Genomic DNA, 24,754 nt, shown 5'->3' on the forward strand with positions numbered 1-24,754 from the left:
GAGAATTCATACTGCTTTTATTATTTGCTCACAAAAATGGACCTAATGCTTGTTGGCTTTAAAACACCTACCAGGGCTGCTTTCTCTCTCCATCTTGCAAAATATAAGACAAGGCCAAAGCTTAAATTAAAATCCTCAGGTTCTTATCTCTTTCCCACAGGAAAGCAAATCTGTGTTGAAAACCGTAAAATTAAGAGGAGAGCCAGGATAGCATAATTTAGCAAAAATTCATGGCGCCAGATTCTGAGCTATATGACTGGAGGGATAGGTCAGACATTAAGAAGATACTGCCTGCTAATGCAAGTTCCTTAAGGTGGTGCTCTGAAAACAAGGAAAGCAGAAACCGCTGCACTGGCTCCCATTTGCTCCCGTTCCTGTTCTCCTATCGGCCTTAATAATAAATTGAGTTGTCCATTTAATAACCCTTCTAGTTCTCGCAGTCTAAAGAGATCCTTGATTTATACTTGGAATATTGTCCTAGAATCTATTTTTGTGTCAGGATTTGAATATCGAGATTCAAATAAAATTAATTTCATTGAGGTCTTAGTTTTTTTTTTTTTTTTTTTTTTCCTGTCGCTCAGTTCCTAATATTTGACGGGCTGTCCTTGCTGAGCTTTATCAGTATTTTTGTCTGAATGCCTCTTCCTTTCTTTTTCTTTTTTTCTTTTTTTATTAAAAACCTGTTTTTAGCATGATTACTTTTGCTCGTGGGCTGCAGAGCGGCAGGGTAGAAATGGGCATTGCGTGCTAAGGTCCTTGCCGTGGCCAGTCCCACCATGGGAAGAGAGACTTTTTGTTTCAAGTAGCATTAATGTGGAAGTATTCTGTGGAAAGGAACAAGTCGTGTTGTCTCACAGCCTTGATTTCAGAGCCGTGAGAAGGACGAGCGACAACGAAATGCTTCCTTGGTGCCCTGCCCTCCGCCATGCCCAGCTGCCTCCCTCCCCCTCGTTTCTGCACGGTGCCGGATGGAAAGCGTGTGTTTTATTTTATGGGGATGGTGCTTTGTAGCACCCATTTTGGGATGCTGCCGGGTGTTCTTAGCATTTTTAATCTGCCCTCCATGTCCTGTGGCACTGGGCTCCCCAGTCACTCAGTAGGTTTCCTTCACGAGTGACCCCTCCTGGCTGCAGTCCACCAGCTCCCATGTTGCCGTCCTTTGCAAATATTTTTAAATTACATTTCAGAAGTGTCTATTATATATTTTTTTTAATGCAGAAACCACGCCCTGCTAACGCTTGTTTTTTTTCTTCTCTTGCAGTCGAACAAGGTGCCTGTGGTACAGCCCTCTCATGCGGTTCACCCCCTCACCCCCCTTATCACCTACAGCGATGAGCACTTTTCCCCGGGGTCGCACCCGTCTCACATCCCCTCAGACGTCAGCTCCAAACAAGGTGAGCCCGGCCTGGCCAGCGGGGACACGCAGGGACGGGGACGACGCCAGGGCCTCCCGCCCTCCCTCCCCGCCACCGCGCGCTGCTCCCATGGCTTTATTTGTAGCACTTGCAATATTTTCTAGTCGCGTGTGCCCACTCTCAGAGATGCTGATCCTGCCGTGATGCTGATATTTGAATTGGCTGCTTGAATCTTTGTGCTCTTTTCTAATGTGTTAATTCTGGCTTGTTTTACTCGTCAAAATCTCTCAAAGTCTCAGTAAACAGCAGCCCGTTCTCGCCGCCTCCTGTTGTGCCCGAGGCTTGCAGCGTGCAGACGTGGAAACGGCAGTCATCCCAAACCTCTCCAAAACGCAGAGAGGAATACTCCTGTACTGCTGTTACTGAAACTGTTTTCTTTCTTTTTTTTTTTTTAGTTGTAATTGTATTTTATGCCCTTTATTCCAACTGTCTGAATTCCTCCGTATGTCAGCTGGCATGCCTGAAGGGTATCCTGGAAAACACAGAGGGGCTGGTTCAGAGCCCGCACAAGTTCAGGCCTTGCAAACGTGGCATTTTTAACCCTCTCATGCCTACTGTCTTCTGCAGCGAGCGTGATTTCCAATGGCCTTGTGCTCCTAGAAAGCCCGAAAAAAAAAAAGTACTCACAATACTCACTGCTCCCAGCTGCTTGGGGAGGACAAAGCTGGCCGGTGTAGTCAGGACATCTAGTTTGAAAATTTGTGAAGCTCTGTTTTACCAAGCAGGAGTCTTCGTGGAGAAGTGTCCCATTTATCTAGAAGAGTGTCTAGCTACTGTCATCCAAGGAGAGAGATTTTTCCTTTTTATTCGTGCCTTTCCCTGAATGCGTTGTTTTTATTTTGGCCTTGCTATGCCAATAATAGCATGGGCTACATCCAAAAAATACCGTGGCCTTGTGGCTGTGTATTTAATAAAAAAAAAAAAAAAAAAGAGGAGAGGGAATACTTTCCAGGTGCTCTGCCTGGAAAGTCTGACCTGTAAATACATGCATAGTTTTTCTCTTTTTCTTGAAAGTTGGAGGAAGCAAATGGAGACTCACTGTCCTCATCTGTCTTCCGTCTTTGCGTCATTGCGCAGGAGAAGGGTATTTGTGCTCGTTTCTTGAAATGCCGCGGCTGCAGTGCATGCCAGCATGTGGGATTTCTACCTCTTAGTCAAGCTGATTGCAACTCATGGGCACACTCTGCTGCCATAGCTGGTGAGCTCAGAAGGTTTTGACTTTCTTCAGGATGGTTTTTGCCCTTCTGCACTCTAATTATCTGCTTTTATCTCTATTTTTTTTTAATCCCTGATCTCCTGTAGACCCAAACTGAACATCTTGCCCTCCCTACCCAGCCCCTCTCACCTGCCCCGTGACTCCCAGCACGTCGCATCTCCAGCTTCTTAAACGTGCCTGGCGCTGGTCCGAGTGGTGTGCAGGCTGGAGACATCCCCTGCGCCCGGCTCCTGGCCCTGTGATGCTGGGGAATCGGCTCCTAATTCCTCTGCTCGGTATCTGGCAAGGGTGAGGACAGACAGTGCAGACTGGAGACTTCTGGTTTTCCCTTTGCCTGGCTCCTTGATGTGTGTGGTCTCTTCATACCCCTCATGTCAGCGCCGTTAGCGCGTCGGAGCAGTCCCAGGGAAGTAGCCCATGCGGTTGGTACCAAGAGAGGATATTTTTTCCCCTCAGGTCCTCTGCCAAATGCCTCCCACAATTGTTTCCGTCCTCGGCTCTGGCGCTGCCTCCGGAGCGACGTGGCTCCTGGCTGCCCCGTCGCTGTCGCCCAGTGGCGCCGGGGCGCTCAGAGACCACCTTGGCTCCTGCCACCCACAGCCCTCGCTGCTGCCAAATTCCCTGGTGGTGGAAAGAGGCAGCAGGGAGCTGGGTTTCCCACAGGGGCCCCAGCCTTGGGGGCTCGCAAGGAGGCCTTTTTACAGGTGGCTGGTTGTTGCTTGCATTTTTTTTTTCCCAGCTTCTGGGGAAGAAAGAGCCCAGCTCTGTGCAGAGGTTTTAGTCCAATAGAGGCGCTGTCACGTGGTAACTCCTTGGGTACATCAGCTGTCAGCAACGATGAGATGCTGGACCTGTTTTTCACCTTTTCTAAATGCTTTAGAAGAATGTTCTCTCTCACTCAAAAATCCTGGAATGCATAAAATGTCCTCTGTCCTGTCAGCCACCCACTGGTTTACAACTTTGAAAAGAACTGGCCACAGCTTGGATCTTTAAGTTGCGCTCCTGAGTCTTACAATTTAACTTTTCCTGAGAACACCAGAATAGACAGAGCCAGCAGTGGCACCAGGAAAACTGGTTTCTATCCTTTCCTGTACTCAGTCCCAAAAGGTGTTTTTCAAATCTTATAATTAAATTCAGAAGTTCTAATGTGAACTATGGGGAAAAATCAGTAGAGTCAGTCTATAAGAGGAAGTCTCAAGGTAACGTGCACTCCATCTTGGACATTTGGAGTGCCACTACATAAATATTTAATACCCTTTTAAAGCAGCTGATTTAACATGTGAAGTAATCTTAACAATTCCTACTGTTTCAGCCCCCTCTTCCCCAAACACATTTAAATAAACCAATGTCTTTGTGGCCTCTGCAATCATAATTCCATGTCTCCTGGGGGCATGAGTTTTAGGTGAAGAATGGAGACGATGGATCCTTTTGGGACCAGGATTAGCTTTAATCTTGAGGTGATTCTTACAATTGTAGGACTCCGTGTTCTGGGCAATGTGAGCTGATGGATCATTTCTGATGGGACTTTTTATTTTTTCCATGAAATACTACCAATGCAAAACAGATTGACCTTGGAGCCCACAGGAGTCAACTTGATGAAGAGCTTAGTTGGAACTGGAGTGACAATTGGAAGCCAAATGAATCATATCAAGTGTGACCATTACAGGCCTGAAAATGATTCTTAATTAACCACTGATCCTCTGTGGTAGCAAGTTTCCAAAATCTGTGAATCCATAAGGGAACCAGCAAAAATGTACAAGTAGCAATTTACCTAATCTAATAGCTCTGCTGAACTGCCTGTGTGACAATGCTTTTATTTTCCCTGTTTCATGCCGTATGTTAGATGGTTCCTCAGCATTCGGTCTGGTTTGGTGAAACCACTTAGAGGACAGTATTGCCTAACCACTTAGCAGGAAGCCTGAACTTGTGTGTGTGCTGACTGATACGTTTATTCCGTCCTTCCACTTTGTTTTTCCAGCATTTTCTTCTGAATTGTGAAACCATTAAAGTATGCAAGTTATTTGTTATTTTAATGGTGCCGTGGGTAGTCCTTTGCTTTTAATGCTAAATAAAAAGGTGGTTATTTCTTATCCAGAGCACTAATTTCATTGTAGTGTTGGCCGTGTTAGCTGTGAACCTTAGCTTGCATTTGTAGTGTTTTGAGGGGAAAGTCACTCACTGTGCTGTACTCTTTAACAGGCATGTCCAGACATCCTCCAGCTCCTGATATCCCCACCTTCTATCCCTTATCTCCAGGGGGTGTTGGACAGATAACACCACCTCTTGGCTGGTAAGCGCTTTTAGCTTCTTTTCAGACAGGCTGCATGTTCATACCATCCACTGTTGTTCAATCAATGGCAGCAATTACAAAATAAGAGTGTCGCGGTAGCAAGAAATTACTATGTTATTTTAGTTTAAAAGATCAAAAAATGTTGATCTTTGAAATGAATTGAATCTGGTTTTTGAACACAGACCAAAATTGAAGTGTGAGGATTTCACTTTGAAGTCTATGTATTTCTTATGGCTCGGATTTGTGGCTCTTGGCATTTGGAAAGATAGCAAAAAACAGTTCTCAAGGAATTAAATGTAAATTTTTAATAAACAAAATTGCAATTATGGAGGCGAGGGGAGGTAAGAAAGAACTTTGAAGTGCGTGTAGAGGGGATATCTTGAAACTGCATCAAAATGGAGAACAAACTTTTGTAGTCTGCTTTTTACAGTTTCTGTATGGAGGAAGACCTCAATAAGTGGGAGATTTTGCAGTTCTTTTTAGTATTAGCACTCTAAGGATCTTTCTCTGCCATTCAGAGTTGTTTCCGTTTGGAGAAGCAGCACAACATTCTCAGACTGATCGATTCTGCAGGTTGCTTCATGTCTGCTCAGGGTAGATCGACGTTGACCCCCAGTTCTGTAAGGGCAGGGCCTGAGCAAGCTCAGCAACAATTCTCTTGCTTCAGAATCTGCTTTTTAACTAATCTGTGCCCTCCACAATGAGCGCCTTTTTTTTTTCCCCTCCATGTGTCTCTGTATGCCAGGAGTGCCTACTCTAAATGATAAGGGCAGAGAAACTAGAGACAAAAAGATGGTAAAATGCTATATTGCTGGAGAATCTCTCAGGAAGTGTCACACGCCTTTTTGGAGCAAATGATATCAGATATGGAACTAAAATACAGAAGCACCTGACTGCTTTTTTTTTTTCCCCTTCCTTCCTGTTCATTGCTGCTAGGCTTACTCACCACCTCCACCAACTACCAGGCAGTTTCTGGCACTCGTTTTCCAGATGTGGTCAGTCATTGCTTTTAGAATGATTGAGGCAGCAGTGAGGGGGGAGGGAAAGGAGTCTTTAATGGGAAAGAGAAAGGAGAGGAGAGATGCACTCCAGTTTTGCAGAGTTTGGAAGTGTGTTTAGTAGTGCTCGCTTCCCGCTGAACATAGCCCACCCTCCCTTAGCTCTACGGCTTCCAGCTCTGTTCTGGGTGGTAGCATTGCTGAGGCTTCCTCCACTTTTTTTTAAAAAAATTTGTTTATTTTTTCCCCTTCCTTTTGAGCACTGCTCTCTTTAAATAAGGTAGTAAAAGTGTGGAAATTGTATCTGAACCTTGAAAAGGCCAGAATCCCTTTTGTTCCCCTTAGAAACCCTGATCAGTCAGTCCGTAAGTTCAAATAGAACTAACGCATGCACGATCTTCCAAAACTGGTCCAGATATTCGGTCCAAATGTGTATTTCTTTACATCACCATAGCATGATACTTAAATATGCTAATTCTGGTCAGGACCTGACCAACTGCTCATTGGAAGTGAATAAAATGTGGTGATAATAATAAAAGCTAGGGTCTCCAAATTATATGGTGGTGATAAAATACTTTGTGAATGTGCAAGTGTAAAGGAAGTAAGGATTTCATACGCGATTCTTCTGTTGGTTTGCAGAGTTTGAACTTTAAGCAGTTGTGGGATTTTTTTGGTTTTTTATTTTTTTTTTTTGTTTTTAAATCAGATAAGCTGTAGTTCCTTAGAAATGTTGGCCACTTGTTCCTTACCATAGAAGATGCAAATGAAGAGAGTCCTAATCTTTTAAAGACTTCATCAGACAGTCCAAAAAGTTTTCTAAATTGATAATTCATATTCTGGTATTCTTGCACTGATCTACACTGGAACTATTTGGAATAAAATGCCTCTTTTTTTTAAGAGTGAATTAACTGGATCTGCTTCCAGTGCTTTTAAAACTAGGTTCGGGAGAGGGAGTGTTCATATGTGTGCTTTGGGGGAGGAGGGCTGGTTGTTCTGCTTTCCTCCTCAATGCAAACTTAAATTGGAAATCTTTTGAAAGAGAGGGAGAAGGTCCTAAGTGTTCAGGAATTCATTAGCTTTGAATCTAGCAGAACTCTTAAAATTTTACCTTTTTTTTTTTGTTTCACTCTGAGTTCCCATCAAGTGCTTATGACTCTAGAGTAACTATTTGATACCGTATCATGTTATTGATGGGTTCCTTTCTTCTGTGACCTCAGGCAAGGTCAGCCTGTATATCCCATCTCGAGTGGATTCAGGCAGCCCTATCCATCCTCACTCTCAGTCGACCCTTCCATGTCCAGGTAGGTGTAGGAGGTGAATGACTGACTGGGGAGTAACTGCTGGCATTACAGGGCAAGTTGCTCTTCTGCTTGCATCTTGGTCTGTCTTTGCTTGCTTTTCAGTCAGCTAAAACTTTATGCATACATTTTTATTTAACACATTTGTGTATATACAGTTTGCCTGGATCCCATACTGGCCTCGTTCAGCGTTTTCCTGGCAGTCTCTGAAGTATTGCAATTAGGAACACTGGAGACTTGTCAAGGATTAATTGAACTGTTTCATCTGAAATGAGATCATGAGTTCACTTCTAGATGCCATGTATAGCATGCATCTTTGGGTTTTATTCATGCAAGTATGAAAGCAGATAGATTGTCACTGTAGTCTGGGTTATATAGTTTTAATTCCAAAGTTGTTCATAATTAGTCTTGAATCATTTAGGTATCACTCCATGTGGAAACTTGCTCTCAAGTAGGTATTTCATAGCCCAAAGCCATTACTGGGAAGGGATGCCAGCACAGTGTGTTCGTACTGGTGTGTGAATCAGGCGCTGTGTCTTTATGTCTAAGTGCAAGCAAGAAATGCTAACTGAGACTTGGCCATGACACACTCCAGACCTCCTCTCCTATGCTTTTGCAGTCTATAGGCAGCTTCTGCATCTTGTGCTTGGTATACACAAGGTTGCAATAGACCTTTTTTTTTTTTTATGTGACCTATAGAAGAAAATCCTCTTGGATGGGGAATTAAGTTAAGCCCCTTGATAAGTAGTAGGTCCTTTTGGCTCTGTTGGTGAGGTTTCCTTTGGATTGTCACTGTCCCTTCACTTCTGTAAAGGGGAATGATAAGCACATGCCCGTCGGTGATTGGGAAGGAGAGTTGTTCTTTTTCCATAACAAGATGACTCTATTTTGGTCTCGATGTTTTGAGCTTGCTTTGCTTTGTTGGAGTGCAGGAGGTGGGCAAAAGAATTGGGGAAAGGAGAAGAGAGAAGGTGGACATGATTCCTCAATAGACATTCACTCAGCAAACCATTGGAGCAAGAGCTTGCTTTTCATGGTACTGGGATCTTCTGCTGCAATGGGTTTGCAACACTCGGTGCCTTGAAGATCCATCTCAGCTGGCCTTAGGGATGAAATGAGTCAGTAGGGTGGGATGGAGTTAGTGGTACTTTGTTTTTTTCTATTTTCCTTCTGGCACAAATGAAAGGAAGGTTTACTTAGGATGAGAGTCTCTGTCTTTCTCTCTCTGTCTTCCCCCCCCCCCCCCTTTTTCTTCCAGGATACAGGAATATTATTGTTCAAGTATTTGGAGGAGGTAGTTGAGGTGAGGTGATGTTAAAATCTTTAAGTGCTTTGAAAAGCGAAAGATTCCATGGAGAGGTATTAGGGACTTCTTAAACAGATTCTTCTTCTTCCCCTGCATTTTTTTTCCCTGCATGGCAGTTCTTCCTTTGCATTGGCTGGTGGTGGATATTTTAAGAATGTTTGTATCTTGGTGTGGAAATAGAGTTTTTGGTTAAGAAATGTGTATTTCTATTGCTAGTTAGTGTAACAGTACAATAATTAAATGTTTCTTGTGTGCATTGCTAAAGCTATTTTCCTGAAAGGGAATAACATAACTTCTTCAAAACCAAAATGTTGACTGATATTTGTATTTCTTGAATAAACCAATTACAATGCATGAATCTTAGCCAAATATTTTTCATGCCCACTCTTAAAGAATTGTCTTTCCATTGCAAGTTCCATGGTGTTGGGGCATTCTTGGGGCATCCCACTGCTGTCATGTAAGTGTTTGAGGCCTAGCTTTGATACTGTTATAGACCTTTCTTCGTTTTCTCTTTTAGGTTTTCACATCACATGATTCCTGGTCCTCCAGGCCCTCACACAACTGGAATCCCTCACCCAGCTATTGTAACACCTCAAGTCAAACAAGAACATCCACACAACGACAGTGAGCTAATGCATGTGTGAGTCTGCCTTTCTGCACTAGCCCTTAGTCTACAAATGCTTGAGAACTCTATTAAAAGGAGAGTTGAGGAGGTTAAAAAAAAAATGGTGGAGGGGACAAGTGCCTTTCATGAGCTGTTTGAATTTTAACTCTTCTCCTATAATTGAAGTGGGAGATGTGGGCTGCTTTGAGGGAAGAGTAATGAGACATGAAGCCAGTATTCAGTCCAGCACTTACTAGCCATCAGCCACAGTCATCTTCATTCAGACACAGTCATGGAGCTGTCTTCCTGAGGATGTTGTTTGAGAATGAACTTTGGAGACTCTGTTGGATAAAGTCTTAACTGCAAAATCTACTGCTAAAAAGCAGCATTTGTGCTTAGTATTTGAAGGCAAAAGGCTTAAGAAATCAGTGACTGAGGAGCTATCCTCCTGTCTGTAGCAATGGCCTTCTAGGGGACTATGGATAGCCATTGAAAAAGAGAACTGAGACACATGATGCATTTGGATTGGCTTCACAGATCAAGTGTTATTTGCCTACCTGACACCCTCCTAGAGTATTAAATTATTTTCTAAAGCCAGTTCCCTGAAAAGATGTAAAAGTGGATGAGACATGGCCATTGGAATTCACATTCTTGTTAATTTTATGCTATTGTAACTGCAGCTTGGAAGTTTTCTATTGGGTGCTTTTTTTTCAGACTGAAGGTAAATAGATGCTCTTTTTTCCCTCCTTCCCCCTTCCCCCACCACGTTTTAGGAAGCCTCAGCACGAACAGAGAAAAGAACAAGAGCCAAAAAGACCTCATATTAAGAAACCTCTGAATGCTTTCATGTTGTACATGAAAGAAATGAGAGCAAACGTTGTAGCAGAGTGTACTCTGAAAGAAAGCGCAGCTATCAACCAGATTCTTGGCAGAAGGGTATGTATAGCAGGGTGTGTGTGTACTCACGTGTGCTGCTAATTTGTGTGTGTTTCCCTTTGGCGGGTGTGATGGCTCACTTTCTGCTTGAGGTGCTAACTAATGTGCAGCTATCAAATTAGCTATAGAAGATGAAACATGCGACTAAAAATAAAAGCAGTGTGTTGATTTTCTTTTCTCAGTATTACCCACATCATCCGATTGGTGTGTCTGGCCCATTCATGTCACTGAGTCTGTACCTCCAGCATTAAATATTCTTGTTCACACATGGAAGGATCACTGCCTAGGTCCTTCTAGAGGTTGGTGTTTATCAGAGCACGAGAGGCTCATTTAGGTAGGAACACTGAATGCTGATTGAGATAGATCTCAACAGTGAATATAACGTGGGTCCGATCACAAAAGCATGTAGGTTGGAAGGGACCTCTGGAGGTCACCCAGACCAGCCCCAGTCAGAGCAGGTTGTTCAGTGAGTTGTCCAGACAAGTTCTGCATGTCTCTGAAGTCACCAGCCCAGTGCTGGTCATCCCAGGGCCCATCCCAGAGCCACACAGCAGCCTTGCTGAGAGCATTTGCTTTTGTGGCAGCTTTGTGGCAATGTTCTTTCTGGAAAAAACGCAGGCCAACCCACAATTGCAATCCATGCTCACTTGCCGTATTGCTCTTCTGAAGGGAAAGTGGTGAAGATAAACACGCCTGGCCATCTCTGACTTCAGCTGTCCCAGAAGTGGAAGACGCCCAGAGGTGACTTTTATAGTAGTCTGAGTTTGAGATTAGATACTCAGAACTCCTCTTTCTGAGGAGTGCCTCAGCAAGAGACACTGCAACTCTCTGGGAAAAAAAGCAGTGTGCTTTTAAGTAGGAAGTCAGTACACAACATTAACTGCTACTTTCCTGTTACAATCTGAAGACTGTTTTCCCTCAGTTGGATTAGACATGTTTTGTTTCATGTCCTGGTTCCTGCAACCTGTTACTTCCTCTTAAAGGACGTCTTGGTGCTTGCATTTTCCATTCTTTCATGCAAGTCTCACTCCCTCAGTAACTAATCTTAGTTTTTAAGTAGGCCGGTCTCATTTTCTTGGCCCGAATGATGGAAGTGGCTTATTTATCTCCATTCTGCCAGTGAATCAAACCTCAGTACTCTGTTGTCTGCTTTTTCCACAGTTTTGACTCTTCTTTCCAAGTTACTGTTCACTATGAAAGTACCTGAAGTTCCACTTGCCCAGTGGTACAAACAACGCATGAGTTATCAAATATAATTGCTCGGAGATTAATTATTATCAAATGTTTTGTGTTCAGCCATCCTGGTCACTGTTTACTATACACTGTGCCACTTTGGAACGGGAACCACCTCTGCTCTCCAGAGCTTACATTTCCCATGGTGCTGGGCTTTCTGATGCTACTGCGTAAGCAAGGCCAGTGTTGGAAAAGTTCTGCTTTAACAGAGAGCTTTTTCTTCTCCTTCTCCTCCTTATATGTCCTGATCTTAAATCAGCAGTTCTTCACACCCAATAAGCAAGTGGTAAAGCATAAAAAAATGACTCTCACTGAAATGGCAGCTTTATGGACCTGTCGGGTCTGCAGTATGGAAGGATGCCAACCTCTAAGAGATGTGGAGTGGAAAACTTTTTCTCTGCATGTTTGGTAGGGTTTAAGTCCCCTATTTTGCTATTGCTAGCCCAGGAGTTTTAACTGTGGGCACTGAAGCCAGTGAGAAGTGCAGGTCCGGCAGCATTGCCACATGCAGGAACAGTTACGTAACTTGTAGGAACAGGTGATGCTAGAAAATGAAACAGGACATGCTGAGCAGTTACAGGAAAACGTCGTGTAACCTATAAAAGCTTCTAACAATGTTTTGAGTGGAAAAATAAGTTTCCATTCTTAGACTTTTTACTTTCATGTTTCTGCTAAGGCAGCTGATCTCAGTATATCCTCTTGCTATCAGCAAATAATCTCTGCAGAGAAAGGGGCTGTCCCCTTATCTTATTTTCTTAAGATTTTTCACTTCAGTTGCAGTGAGGCAGAAATGTTCCACCTGGCAGCCAGCTGAGGCGGTCTGACCCTTGTTGTCCAGCCGCTTGCTGTACTGAAATTTGGCTGCCTTGGTCGGCTCCTCGTCCACGCTGTTCTTTGTGTAGAATTTGTTCCACAGTTAGTACTTTGCTCTTACCCAATTTCCTGATGTAGACTACTTAGGTGCAAATGAAAAATGCTAATTCCTTCCAGTCTTGAAGTGCCATGTGTGGAATATCGGAGTTGCAAATAGGCTGAATTGCTGTGCTTTCAGTAACACATCGAACTTGCCAAATCTAGACAGACAAGCCGTTTTGTTCACATCTTCTGACATATAACAAAGCGACATATTAAATCCTACAAATATGATCTGATCTGAAATCCTGGTTCTATAAATTATTCTTGCTTGAGTGTCTCACTGATTTCATGTCTGTCTTTTTATTAATATCTTCTCTCTTTTTGCTCGCCTTTCCACTCCATGCATGTTGTCAAGGTCAAATAAGAAAACAAGGCTAATGCTGCAGTGGAAGCTGATTCTAAAAACAATCCCTTTCCTCTTATTGGTTCGGATCTATTATAGGTGTTTCAGCAAGAATAAAATGATGAGATACCGATACGCTTGGGGCCTTTTCAACTGTGCAGGTTTTGTTTGTTTGTTTCTTAAAGTAGATAAAGCAGGAGATCTAGCCTTACTTGGCCACAGAGGTCAGCTCCTCTAATTTGGAAGACAACAATTCTGTGGCTTGCCGATGTTAGAAACTTTTCGTAGTTGCCGTTTTCTTTTCTCCTGTTACTACAAGGAGAAATCAAAATGCAAATACCTTGAAGCTCGACACTTCCAGGGTGATCTTGGAAAAAGAGCCTGCTGGTGCCCTGTGCCTCTGTTGTGCCTTTGACATGAGACCTGAAAGCCAATGTGTAACCACTTCTTAAAACTAAGACAGCAAAGTCTCCGGTGGGGAGAGCAGACAGTCCTGTAGAAGCAGCACGAACACCATCTGTTTTGTCGTGAACTAGAATTTTTTTTATGTAGTGGTGGAGAGCATGGTTCTGTGAGCAGATTATTTGGTGAGCCCTCTTTTCATAAATGAGTTTTATCTTGCTTAAGGCGCTTGGCAGTTGTAGAGCTGACAAATGCCTCAATGTTGGTTAGTAAACAGGGGTGCTTGTAGTTGCTAATGAATTGCATTTTTGCAATAGGAAAGGACTGAATCAAAATCACAAAAACACTTGCTAATGTCATCTGTTGCCTAGGTATGAGTTATTTCCTCATCTAATACTGCGTTTATTTTGTTTGCAGTGGCATGCTCTCTCCCGTGAAGAACAAGCAAAATATTATGAACTAGCTCGTAAAGAAAGGCAGCTACACATGCAGCTTTATCCAGGCTGGTCTGCAAGAGACAACTACGTAAGTCACTCACTTGAAGGTTCTTTTAAAATTAATTTCCTTTACCTAATGTGTGAGGTTTGGGGTCTTTTTGCCCCCTCCTCCTTCTCCCCCTTTTTTAACTGTGGAAAGCTTTGGAAGGAGGGATGGTGAAGAAACATACGTGAGCATTATATTTACTTGCACTTCAGCACTTCAGGCATCTGGAAAACTTTGGATTTTGTTGTTGATGGTGCAGTGCATATTATGAAGGACACATTTTTTAAGGGGAAGAAAATAGCACATAGAATTTTTCCAGGACAGTCATCACTACTGTCTGAAAGCTTATATTGTACTGTACAGCTGTGAATTTTTCCGTAATTTTCTAATTGATCACTGCTATCCAGAAATTTTCTTTAGACTTGAGCAGAACAGGGCCCCTCTCTTTTAGGAGAACCTAAAGCCTATCTGTCTTGATGCAAACTGAACTTCAGTTGAAAGTAATTCAGGATGGTTTTATTTGAAAGAAAGCAAAATTTATATAAGTAAGCTTTGTGATAAATTCTGGTTTTATATAGTTCAGCGAAGCTACGAAATCTTCTGACAGTAGCTCTTACTTCATTATTAAACATCAGCTGAAAGTTAATACCAACAGTGCAGGTATTAATAACATTTTTGGCATTTAAATGACTCTATTACTAAAATTGTAGAGAGGCAAGGTCTTTTTTTGCTTTGTAAAACAGACCATAAGATCCTTGCACTGGTGGTACAGTTGGAAACCAGCTAGTGCCTTGCAGCCTGAGAGGTAGCAAAGCCCAGTTGCCAAGACTGGACTGCTTTCTGTTGATGTAAATATTCCAGGAGCATCTTAGCAGTGCAAGAACTAAGTACTCAAATTTCTAATGCTTTGGCAATGTAGACTTAGGAGTTTTCTGTCATGCTATATGTAGCCAAGTATCTGTGAAGAATATATGTTAATATATGTTAGCTATATGTTATGTAATAAAATTTGAAGGCTGCAATTCCTAAGAGAGAGATCCTAGCCTGAGATCTAGACTCCTTTCCTTCCGCTGTCAGCTGTGACAGTATTTACTTTGCTAGGAAGTGGGCATGCTATATCTGTCGCGCTCTCCCATCTGCAGTAGGTGGGCAATGGAATTTCTCTGACTCAGGGGTGTCTTGTGGGCATTAAAGATTGTGAGGCACCAAGATACAATGCTAATAGAGACTGTAGAAATACCTAACATTTCCAGTGCAGCACGGCTGTTGTTCTGTTCAAACAAAATTTTCTTTGTGAGTCACAGTCTCTTAGGCAGACTTTTGGCAAGGGAGGCATCAATGCAGAGACCACGTGTTTGTCTCCAAAGCAAATGCTTTGGTTTTGCTGACAGCCGTGCCCAGTTTTGTGAGTACAGATACTACTGTAAGCCCTGTCAGCTTGTTCCTGTCTATTTATAAAATCTTCTTTCCTAGCAGATGAATTGTGGACGTACACAGGGAGGGTTTATTTCCAGTATCCAGGTGATGCCAGCAGAGCTGTCTAGAAATATACCTGGAAGCAAGTAAGGCGTTAGTGACACACTCCTTGAAAGTAAGGGGATTTCTATTTCCTTGAACTTTCTTGCTGGAAAATCAAACCACATTGGAGCTGTGTTAGCTTATGCTTACTGGAATTAAGCCTTCAATACTGTGGTTAGCCTTCAAAGTACTGGAAAGGTATCTTTCAGTAGTATATATTTACTTGAGGAACATTTATTGTCCTGTGACACTCAGGCACATCAATTTTAAGAACCTGATGCGTTTTGCCACAGCTTGCCATATAGCACAAGTATTGGACCTGAAGGTCTTTAAAAGCCACAAGAGATACTTAGAGCTTATAAGCTGGCATGTGCAATTGTATTTGATGTGCCTTGCTACTTAGATCCTGTGTAGAAGTATAGCTCTGAAGTATTTCAGTCATGTATGTTACAATGGACAATTTTCTTAGCTTTCCTTTTGCAATACTTCTCTCTCCAAGAGTGCACGCATTTGTCGCAGCAGTAGCGAGCAGGTGAGACAGGTAGATCATAGTTTGTCACTGAAACTTTTTCCAGATGTAAGATATCTTTTTCTTTCATATCTTTTTCAGGTTGGTCAGTCTAAAAATGCAACTGTGTTAATTTAGCACAGATATTACTGCAGTATTTTTAGAGCTGTATGACATAGAGGTGACTTTTCTTTTTGATGCAGCTGGATTTCACAAAACTGATTTAAAAAAAAACCAAGAAAGATCTCTTAGTTTTGATTCTTGTATTTTGGTTTGTCTGGTTGTTTAGGCTTTCAGCAGCCTCAAGAGAACATTAAGCATTGCTGTTCATTTGTTGACAGTATCTGTGTACTTCTTATTATGTTCTTGTTAGCAGCATCCAAAGCGTTCATGCAAAGTTGCGCGATAGCCAAGACAAGAATAATGTCTTCATAATGTAATGTCAGCGTATGCTGAAGCTGTCAGAAATTACTTTGTTTGGGATTGCCGACAACTCGTTTTCAGCCTAGCCCTTTCCTTCCACTTTTCTGATGTTGCCTAGATGGATCTCAGATCAGCTTTCAGTAGGTTTAGGCTTTGGAAATCAGAGTGCTCTAGAGAATAAAATAGAATTGTCCTCACATGATTTCTTTTCCTTGTTAGCAGCTGCAGTAATGCTGTGTAAAGAAGCCTTGTCTTGGTGCCTAAGTGATAAAGCACGTTGCTGTGAACCTCCCAGAGTTCTTGAAATCTGTTTTGCGATTCCTAGTCTTGGTCCTGTCTTTGGGAGCTCATGCGCAAAGTGTTGCCTGGCCCTGTTGCCAGCCTCAGGGTAAGAGTCAGGCAGGCCAGGACAGACTGGAAACTACTTAAATTTCTCTGCCAGTGCTTGGAGCTGTGACTTGGTGTCCATCGGTGACCACTGCAACGGTTTGAAGTGGTTTCTTGCATCACCTGCTCTCTGTCCTGTCCCCAGGCAAAACTTGCAGAGGGAAGACATCTCTCTCCACTCAGTGGCTCCAGTTTGTGGCTGGACACAAGCACAGATCCTCCCTCTGTGCAGTCTGCACTGGTGTGTCCAACTGGGAACTGGCTTGTCCGAGGCCAGGGCACATGCTGGTAGCTGCTAGCTGTGCCAGATGGGATAACCTCTGGCAGGGGCGGGGAGGTAGGATGGCCCATCAGCTGCACTTGTGCTCAAAACAACTGCAGCAGGTTCACCAGAGCTTGTCTGCTAGAGCCCCTGCTGGCAGCTGGAGGGCTTCAGGGCTTCTTAAAATATACATGCATATGACTTTTGGGGCGGGGGGTGAGGGAGGGCAGGAGAAGAAAAACTTTGACTGATAATACAGGGCAAGCAAGAGAAGTCATGTGGAGGAATAACCAGATGGCAGTTAGAGTGATCCAAGATGTCTGAGATTTAAAATTGTGGGTCTAAACTAATCAGTAGGTTTCTGAAACACTGTGCTAACCGGGAGCCCTGGCCTTTTCCATAGGCAGGGGAGCAGGGAGAAGGCAGAGTTTGTGGGCTGGCATGATGAGCGTAGGCTGATGTGCTGATGCCAGGGTGGCGTCCAAGGAACAGACGGCTGCCTGACATCCGTGTTGTCCTGGACTGCGGTCACGTTGAGGTTACTCTGCCATACAGCAGTCTGTTACTTATTACACAGCCAGTTCTCCAGGCAAAGCCATACAAGACTTGGCTTTTTTAGGGCACAAGCTTTATCAGAACAAAGTTTTAGCTGGCTGGTTTGCACCCTGGGGACAAGTCATGGTCATCTTAGGTACTTTCAACACCCTGTCTGCTGTTGCCATGTACGCCAGTATTAGTATCTGAATGTGTGAAGGGTTTTTGTGAGAGCTGTAAATTATGATATCAACACATGTGTCATCAGTTTATTAAGCATGAGAAGTCTTCCTGATGCTTGCAGTTGCCAATGTTAGTTGAAAAACAGCCAGAAATAGTAATTTCATGCAGATATAAAAATGTATATTGCTCATGAATATATTTCTCCATAGATGAGGGAGCAAACCTTGCTACCATTGAAACAGTTGGAATTGGGTTAGAAAAGGCTTTAACTACCCTGTGCTTTTTTTTCCCTAACTTGATGTGTGTCATGCTGGCTGTCTTTTGTTTCTGTGCTGTGAGGTAGTGGGGAGAGACAAAAACAGTTGCATCTGAGTATGGTGAAATTGCCTATTTTTCAGGGGAAGAAAAAGAAGAGGAAGAGAGAGAAGTTACAGGAATCAGCATCAGGTAGGCTGTGTGACAATTCTTTCTTACCATTCATATTAGGTGTATTTTAGAAACCAGGGCTGGTGCTATTTATTTTTTACATGCTTTTCTCTTTAACACCTGCTTCTTGTTGTCATCTTTTTAGGATAATTCATTTTGAATGCAAGCGTGTACGAATGTGCACAATACGTGTTTCCCTTCCCTTGCGCCTTTCCCCTATAGGTGTCCTAACTCCTCAATATCTGGCCAAACTTATGCATTGCTGTCATCACTGTTCTACTTTACCTTTGCTTTTCTCCTCATTCAGTATTGCGTTATCCTTACACTTAACTATACGTGTCAAATGGTGTGTGGAATTATTGGATGCTGGAAACTTTACACTGACTTTTCTGTAGCCATTACAGTATTTCTCACTGTATTTTACATTTCAGTGTACACTAACAGCTGCCTAGTAGGTTGGCTCAAAGCATCAGTGAGGTCTCCTCTTTGCTTTTTAAAATATATAAAAAGAAACATCCTGTTTTTCCCAACAAAAATGGCTGGTATAAGAACCATAAAAAAAGAAACCCAAAACCAAAAACACACAAAAAAGATCCATGTAATATTATAGCATACAGACTTATTTGGAATGTGCAAAAACTCTGTAATGGAAATTTGTTAAAGGAAAACAATCTTCTGCAGGTACAGGCCCCAGAATGACAGCTGCCTACATCTGAAGCATGGTAAGAACATCTCTAAAGCTTTCCTGCTAGAACTGAATTGTAAAATAAACTTTCTTATAAATTTTATGCAATGATATGAACTTAGCAAAAATTGCAGAAGTTTCATGGTTTTTATACCGGCTATCTATTAGGTGTTCACCATTTTATTTTCTTACCTTAACATTTTCAAACTGACCATACCTCACTGACTCGCTGCAAGTCTGCCTGTGAAGCACAAGGATGGTTTTATACAGCAATGCAAACCCTCCCAGCCAGCAGATTGTCAAATTCAGAAAGAGCAGGTTAGAAGTTGGCTTCATAGTACAGTTAATGTGCTGATGTCTTCAGGATGCTGGCTGGCTGGGTACACTTTTTAAATTTATTTATCTGTGTACTAACAAAATATCAGTTACGAGGATGGGACTGTCTTTTAGTTGTATCAAGTATTTCTGTCTTGATTGTACAGTGGTATTTTGTGTGTGGTGTGGGTTTTTTGTAATAGTTCCAGTGTGTGCTCTACATCTACTGATTTTTCTCCCTTCATGTCATCTTCATGAAAGGTGGAATGACTAGTTATTACACATATCCAATAACAGCGTCTAGTATGACTGTCAGTGCATGCTATACCGCAGGGAGATTCTTATTTCTTAGTGTTAGAAGACTGGTGATTTTCTTCCTCTCATAGTAGGAATGCAGTTCATTTGAAATAATAATTCCTTTTATGCATTATAACTAACCCAGACTATACTTCAGAGATCCTTGCAAATTCCAGGAACCATGCAAAAAGTAAAAGTTTGTAAGTTTAACTCTGCCTTACAATGGAAACGGGCTTTTTTTTTTCTCTCTCTCGCTCTAACTTGTTTGGCCACATGATCCCCTTGCCACTCAAAATAGGCAGCAGAGCAGCCTCCTGTTGGCTCTCCTCTCTGCTTGGACTTTCAGCCAGAGAAATCCACGTTAACTTTTCTCTGCAGAGTACGTCAGTAATCAGCCAGTCAGCATGATTCAGGGCTCTTCTGTAGTTAAGCCATTATGTTGGTTAGTCTAAACTCGCTTGAGTTTAAGAGTTCATTGTAAAATACAGAAATAAAGTGAAAAGAGGCAAAATACGCGCACTTTCTGCTAAGCAAAATGTTTTGGGCAAGCTGACAGTCTTGCCCTTTACAATATGGTGGTCTTTGCTTGCTCATTTTAGATGTGGATTGCAGCATTTGGGTTCTATATAACCTCTACAACAAATGTTTCTGTGAAGTATTAATAGTTACAGGGACTACCCTAAGTTGTATAGCCATAAAACAAACAAACAAAAAAAATGCATGTGTGTTAACCTCAAGTTTTATAATTAATATTTCAGCGTAGTGTATATGTTTGTGATGTGAATATTTTTTCGTTTGGTGTGAGGACAACACCAATAAGCAAAACATATAATCTTACCTGAGTGGATGCAGAAAACCTAGTTAGGCTCAGAAAACAACCAAGGTTCATGCGACAGTTAAACACCATGGAATATTTGGTTTCTGGGATGTTGTACAATCTAAGGATGCCTACACTGACCTACTTTTGTCAGAGTTTCTCTGACTGTTTTCGTTCTCCATAGTTGAGAATGAGCTGAAATACAAGAGGATGAATGTTCTGAGAATGTGTTTTTCTTTCTTTACATTTTACTTCTACACTCCTTTCTTTCCCTTCTGCTCTGTAATAGTATGGAAGCTGTGGTATAGCTGTCTCTCTGTCTACATGCAGTTTATAACATGGAGTATCAGAGCCGTAGGAATGTTACTTTTGACTCCGTATATGCACACGTAAGCAGCTTCACTAAGCGTTGCGTGCCGAGCAAACGCTCTCCACTGAAGATGTACAGATGTACTCTAGCTGGAAGTAAAATGCACAGAGTGATTTAGAGAACCTGAATCAACCAGACTTCAAAGTAACTTCTTAAGGTTAAGACTCTTGCCCTTTGCAAGCCTAATCCAAGGAATGTTTTGCCCACAACTGTAATATTTTACCAGGCCCACAGCAGAGCTGTTGTGGCCTTTACTGGATGGAGACAAGAAGTTTGGGAATGCCTTTCAGTGAGTGCAGCGAAGAACTCTTGAAGAGAGGGAAATGCTAGCTTTCCTACTCATACGGATGGTGCATGAGAGAGCAGTATGGAAGAGGAGGAAGAAGGGTGGGAGGTCTGAGAAGGAGACAAGCGCTCTGTTATCTGAGAAGAATCAGAAATGAGTAGGTGGCAAGACCAAAGAATGAATCTCTAGATCAGCACAAAGGAGATCAGCCAGAGTTGTAATTATGGTGATGTAAGTGAGAAGGATGAAACAGTGGGAGGGTTGCGTGGTGGGATGTTCAGAGGAAGCTAACGGAAGAGACATGCAAACAGAAATGACTTAAGAGATGGTGAAAGCTTTTGTCCATAAATGTTTCAGCATATAACTGATCTTTAAGATGGGCCTCTGACCTGCATTTTGGCTGGTACGTTGTTTGAGCAGTAAAATCAATCTGGTAGCAGTAAGTTGCTCCTCTTTGCGGGTTGTATACACAAGCAGGCTTCTTGTGGCTTCCCTACTTAGGATTTAGCAAAGGTCCTCTCTACCCTCTGTTCAGCTGAACTGCTGGTGAAACATTAGAACACTTTAAGAATACTTTGAACTGATGCACCAGTCCCAGCAGGATTATCCTGGGATACTCTAAAGCATGTGGCAATTCTTGAAGAGTTCTGGAACTGTCCCCAAGTGGGGTTTTGTCTTCAGTTGATGCAGCGTAACACAATGCTTGAAATAACTATTATTTATTCTCTCCTTTTGAAATCAGTTGGGAGTGGCACAAGACCTGTTAATGCTAAAAGCAAGTTTGGGATAGGATAGGAATAGGACAGGAAGAAAGGGAAATGAGAAAAACTTAGATCAAGGACAATATAATGCTGTTGAAAACCTATCAGGGAACTGCGCTGTTTTGTTTTTACTTTAAATGCAACCATTTAGAAGACTTGTAAATGAGAGCAATTCTGTGTCAGAAGTAAAGATTTCTGATTTCCTATATGACTTGACTTCTGAAAGAAAAAAAAAAGCTGATTTTAGCATCTTATGATTATTTTTAATTAATTGAAGGAATAGAAGGATGCTGACAAAAATCCCCTGGAGTGTTCAGCAACATAGAAATAGTTAACTTTTATGACTTGCTATGTACAGTAATTGCGAAAGGTGCATCAGCTGACATATGGCAGGATGCAGTTGGGAACTCCTCCTAAGCTATATAATTTAAAACTGTGTTCTGGCATCTCTTCAAGGGCTAAAAAGAGCGATAGAGAACTTTAATAGACATTTGAAAATGTATGTGAAGAAGTATGTATGTGGCTTGCAGAATTCCGTGACAATTAACATTTAGTTCAGCAAAGTTTTAAAAAATGAGAAGAAAAACTTGACTAACAGTGATTTACAATCAGAAGCACTTAAAAGGATCAGATTAAGACTGTTTAAACAAAGACTAATTATTACATTTTAAATCTCTTGCATGGAAATCAGAGCCAAAATCCTGTGCAGAAGTGATTTTATATAGTGTGTAACAATCGAAGACTGGATTATTTTTGTCTTACTATTTTCAAATAAGATAGAATGACAGTATAAAAACAGACTATAAGGTGGACCAATCTACAGCCAGAATACTGTGGAAAAGAACTGTGTGATGACTCTGGTCATATTGGACCACTGCTTTCTGGCCAGCATCCTAGAAAGTAGATGAAAAGGGGATGTGCTGCACTGCTTTCTGAAGGATGTGTTTTCTGACATGGCTTGTTCGGTGCTCTTGAAATTGGTGCTGGAGTAGTTTAAAACAAAAGAAATGCCCTATCCATGCCTTTGTTCAGAGGTTATAAATGGAGCCCGGAGGATTTGTGCAGAAGTTAGTACATGAGAAATTGTGTGATGATGGTGGTACAGAGACATGTCCTAATTTGCTTTAAAATTTACACAGTTTCTGTGTGACCCATGTTTCCCTGGCCAGTAAGGAGCAGGTCTCCATTACAGGCAAGGCGGACAGAAAGCAACACTAGCAGCAGCATCAGTCGCCTTCTGTGCTGTGGGAGACGAGCAGAAATGGGAGCACAGGAGTAGGGCTTTCCTGTGTCCCAAACGTGACTAATTACTGGAAGCAATTAGTTTGCTGCTTTCCCTTTCAAATCAGGTAACTACCATAGGATTATTTTTGAATATTAAAAGCAGTCAGGGAAGTACACAGCCTCTTCTGAGATTTAATGTTGTATAAAAGTGCTCTCAGCTTAAAAAAAAATAATAATCACAAGAGGCATTTGGGCTCTGTTGGCCATAACATTTCTGTAACAGCTGAAGAATCAGGGAAATTTTAAAAAGACCAATAAAGCGAGTGAAAAATGAACAGAAGGAAATTTGTTAGATTGAAACAATTGTTTGTTTTATATGATCAAAACAGATGTGAACTTCAGTGTTTTCAGATAAGCATGGAAATTTCGAAAGACAAGGGTACAGCCCTCACATAGAGCCCTAATGCAATGAAATTCTGTGCCTGATGTTGCTGATCTGTCTGAAAGCCAGAAAACTTCTTTTCAGGCTTTTGGACATCAAGAAGCAAGAGTCAAAGGAGCAAACGTGGGGGCGCCTGTTTCGGTGGCAGGTACAGGAGGGCACTGACACCTGCTGGGAGAGATGCGGCAGGGCACAGAGGCGTTCCTCACCTGGCTTTAGCAGGCTTGCAGAGGAGCCTCGGAGAAGTGCGTGTGAGAGAAGGGTATAAACGCTCTTTTGGGGTGAAGTTAGTGACTACCAGAGGGCTAACTTAATCAGAGTTTGAACAGCCACATTTGCAAGAAACTGAATAAATAATGTCATTTCACTTCTAAGGTGCAAGTAGTAGGAGACCTGGGCTAGAAGGAATAGTGGGAAAACTACTGTTCTAGTCCTGTTCCTGCAGGATGGGGTGGGGAGGGGAGTAAACTGGTGGTGCTCCATTCTTATCTTGCTGAAAGTTGTACATTTTAGCAAATTTAGTAAACTTCACCACCAGATTGAAAATTGTGAAGTCATGAAAAGCTCTGGAGAAACAAACTGTTTCATAAAGAAGACCGTAAGTTTTTGAAGTATGGTTTCATTCTGAATTGGAACAAAACCTGAGCATTTTAGTGTCAGTATCGCAGCAATTCATTTGGACTTGCATTTTCATTTTGTAGTGTACTTGTATGAAAAATTTCAAAATGAGAAGCCGAGACGACTGTATTCCAGAACAGCTAAAAAGCAAGCTGCTATGACATTGCCAGAGTCTCTCTCACATGTATTTTGAGACTAAATTTGGGTGAATTTCAACAGAATTGTATTCGAATGCAGTTCTGCCAAAGCATTTCCAGCAAGCTTTAGCAATGAGTTTGTTCTTGTTTGCCTCTGACACTCAGGGAATATAACTGAATTTAAGAGGTATTCCGACGTAAAGGAATGCAAAACCAACCACCCTGAAGATAAAATGAAACAAAACCCCAAACCAAAGACTCGCAGATTCTGATGTGGCAAAAGATGCTGCTAATAGAGCCAACCCTCTAACACTAGTCGGTTGCTTAATTCTCTACTTTAATACTTCTCAGTTAAGTCATCCTTTAAACTCACTGATCCTTCACCCACTTGTTAAGACTTTATCATACAAAAATTTTGAAACTGTGCAGGACTGGAAAGCTGTACAAAGAAGGAAATTCAGAGCAGGACAAGCTGAAGTACTGCCGACGTTTAGTCAGTAAAATACAAGACTGACAGCCTGTTGAACAAAATATGTTTTAGTCTAACTTCTTGGGACACTAGCTTTCTGCCATTGGTTCGAGGGGGGCAAATGTTGGAAGCATTTGTGCAGAGAAGGTGTCACTGGGTACTAGTGTGTAGTGTGTGAGCAGGGTCAGATGCAACTGAGGGAAACGGTAGCAGTGACCATCTCTCCGAGTTCATGTTCTTGCCAATGGTATCACCAGAGCTAGCTCAGTGGGGAAGGGACCTAAGAAGACTTGACTAAGCAGAGACTTAACTTCTGAGGTTGCTTCTTCCTTGCAAAAACAGGTATGGATTTCTTCATGGATGTTCAGTTGCATCAGAATAAAACTCAGGTGTTTTGGGAGCCCTGTATTTTTCACACTAGGATGCCTGAGATTACATGAGGTAAAGTGTTATTGCCAAAATAACTGCATATCATTAGTTTTACTGTGCTTGCATTGCTTGAAATTAGGTGAGATTTAGAATAGTTTTGTTTCTTCCCATATATGTGTCTTTTGAGATATAGAACAGGAGGCTTGTGTATTTTGGACCACTAGAAATTTTCTGCCTTAATTGCATCAAAGTGAAGTTGATGTGTTTGAGTTTTGCAGTGGTTT

At 42.0% G+C, this 24,754-nt stretch overlaps 1 protein-coding gene across 1 annotated transcript in view; it reads left to right on the top strand.

The window, feature by feature from the left end:
* Nucleotides 1-24,754, top strand: part of LEF1 (lymphoid enhancer binding factor 1) — a 57,995-nt gene that overhangs the window by 27,747 nt on the left and 5,494 nt on the right. Inside the window, exons 4-10 of the mRNA XM_062574129.1 lie at nt 1,262-1,394; nt 4,831-4,921; nt 9,041-9,163; nt 9,901-10,063; nt 13,374-13,481; nt 17,653-17,701; nt 18,362-18,402. Coding sequence (XP_062430113.1) covers nt 1,262-1,394; nt 4,831-4,921; nt 9,041-9,163; nt 9,901-10,063; nt 13,374-13,481; nt 17,653-17,701; nt 18,362-18,396 — 702 coding nt within the window. The 3' untranslated portion in view covers nt 18,397-18,402. The remainder of the gene's footprint in view (nt 1-1,261; nt 1,395-4,830; nt 4,922-9,040; nt 9,164-9,900; nt 10,064-13,373; nt 13,482-17,652; nt 17,702-18,361; nt 18,403-24,754) is intronic.

The sequence above is a fragment of the Rhea pennata genome, chromosome 4 (genome assembly GCF_028389875.1).
Source record: "Rhea pennata isolate bPtePen1 chromosome 4, bPtePen1.pri, whole genome shotgun sequence".
Classification (NCBI taxonomy): domain Eukaryota; kingdom Metazoa; phylum Chordata; class Aves; order Rheiformes; family Rheidae; genus Rhea; species Rhea pennata.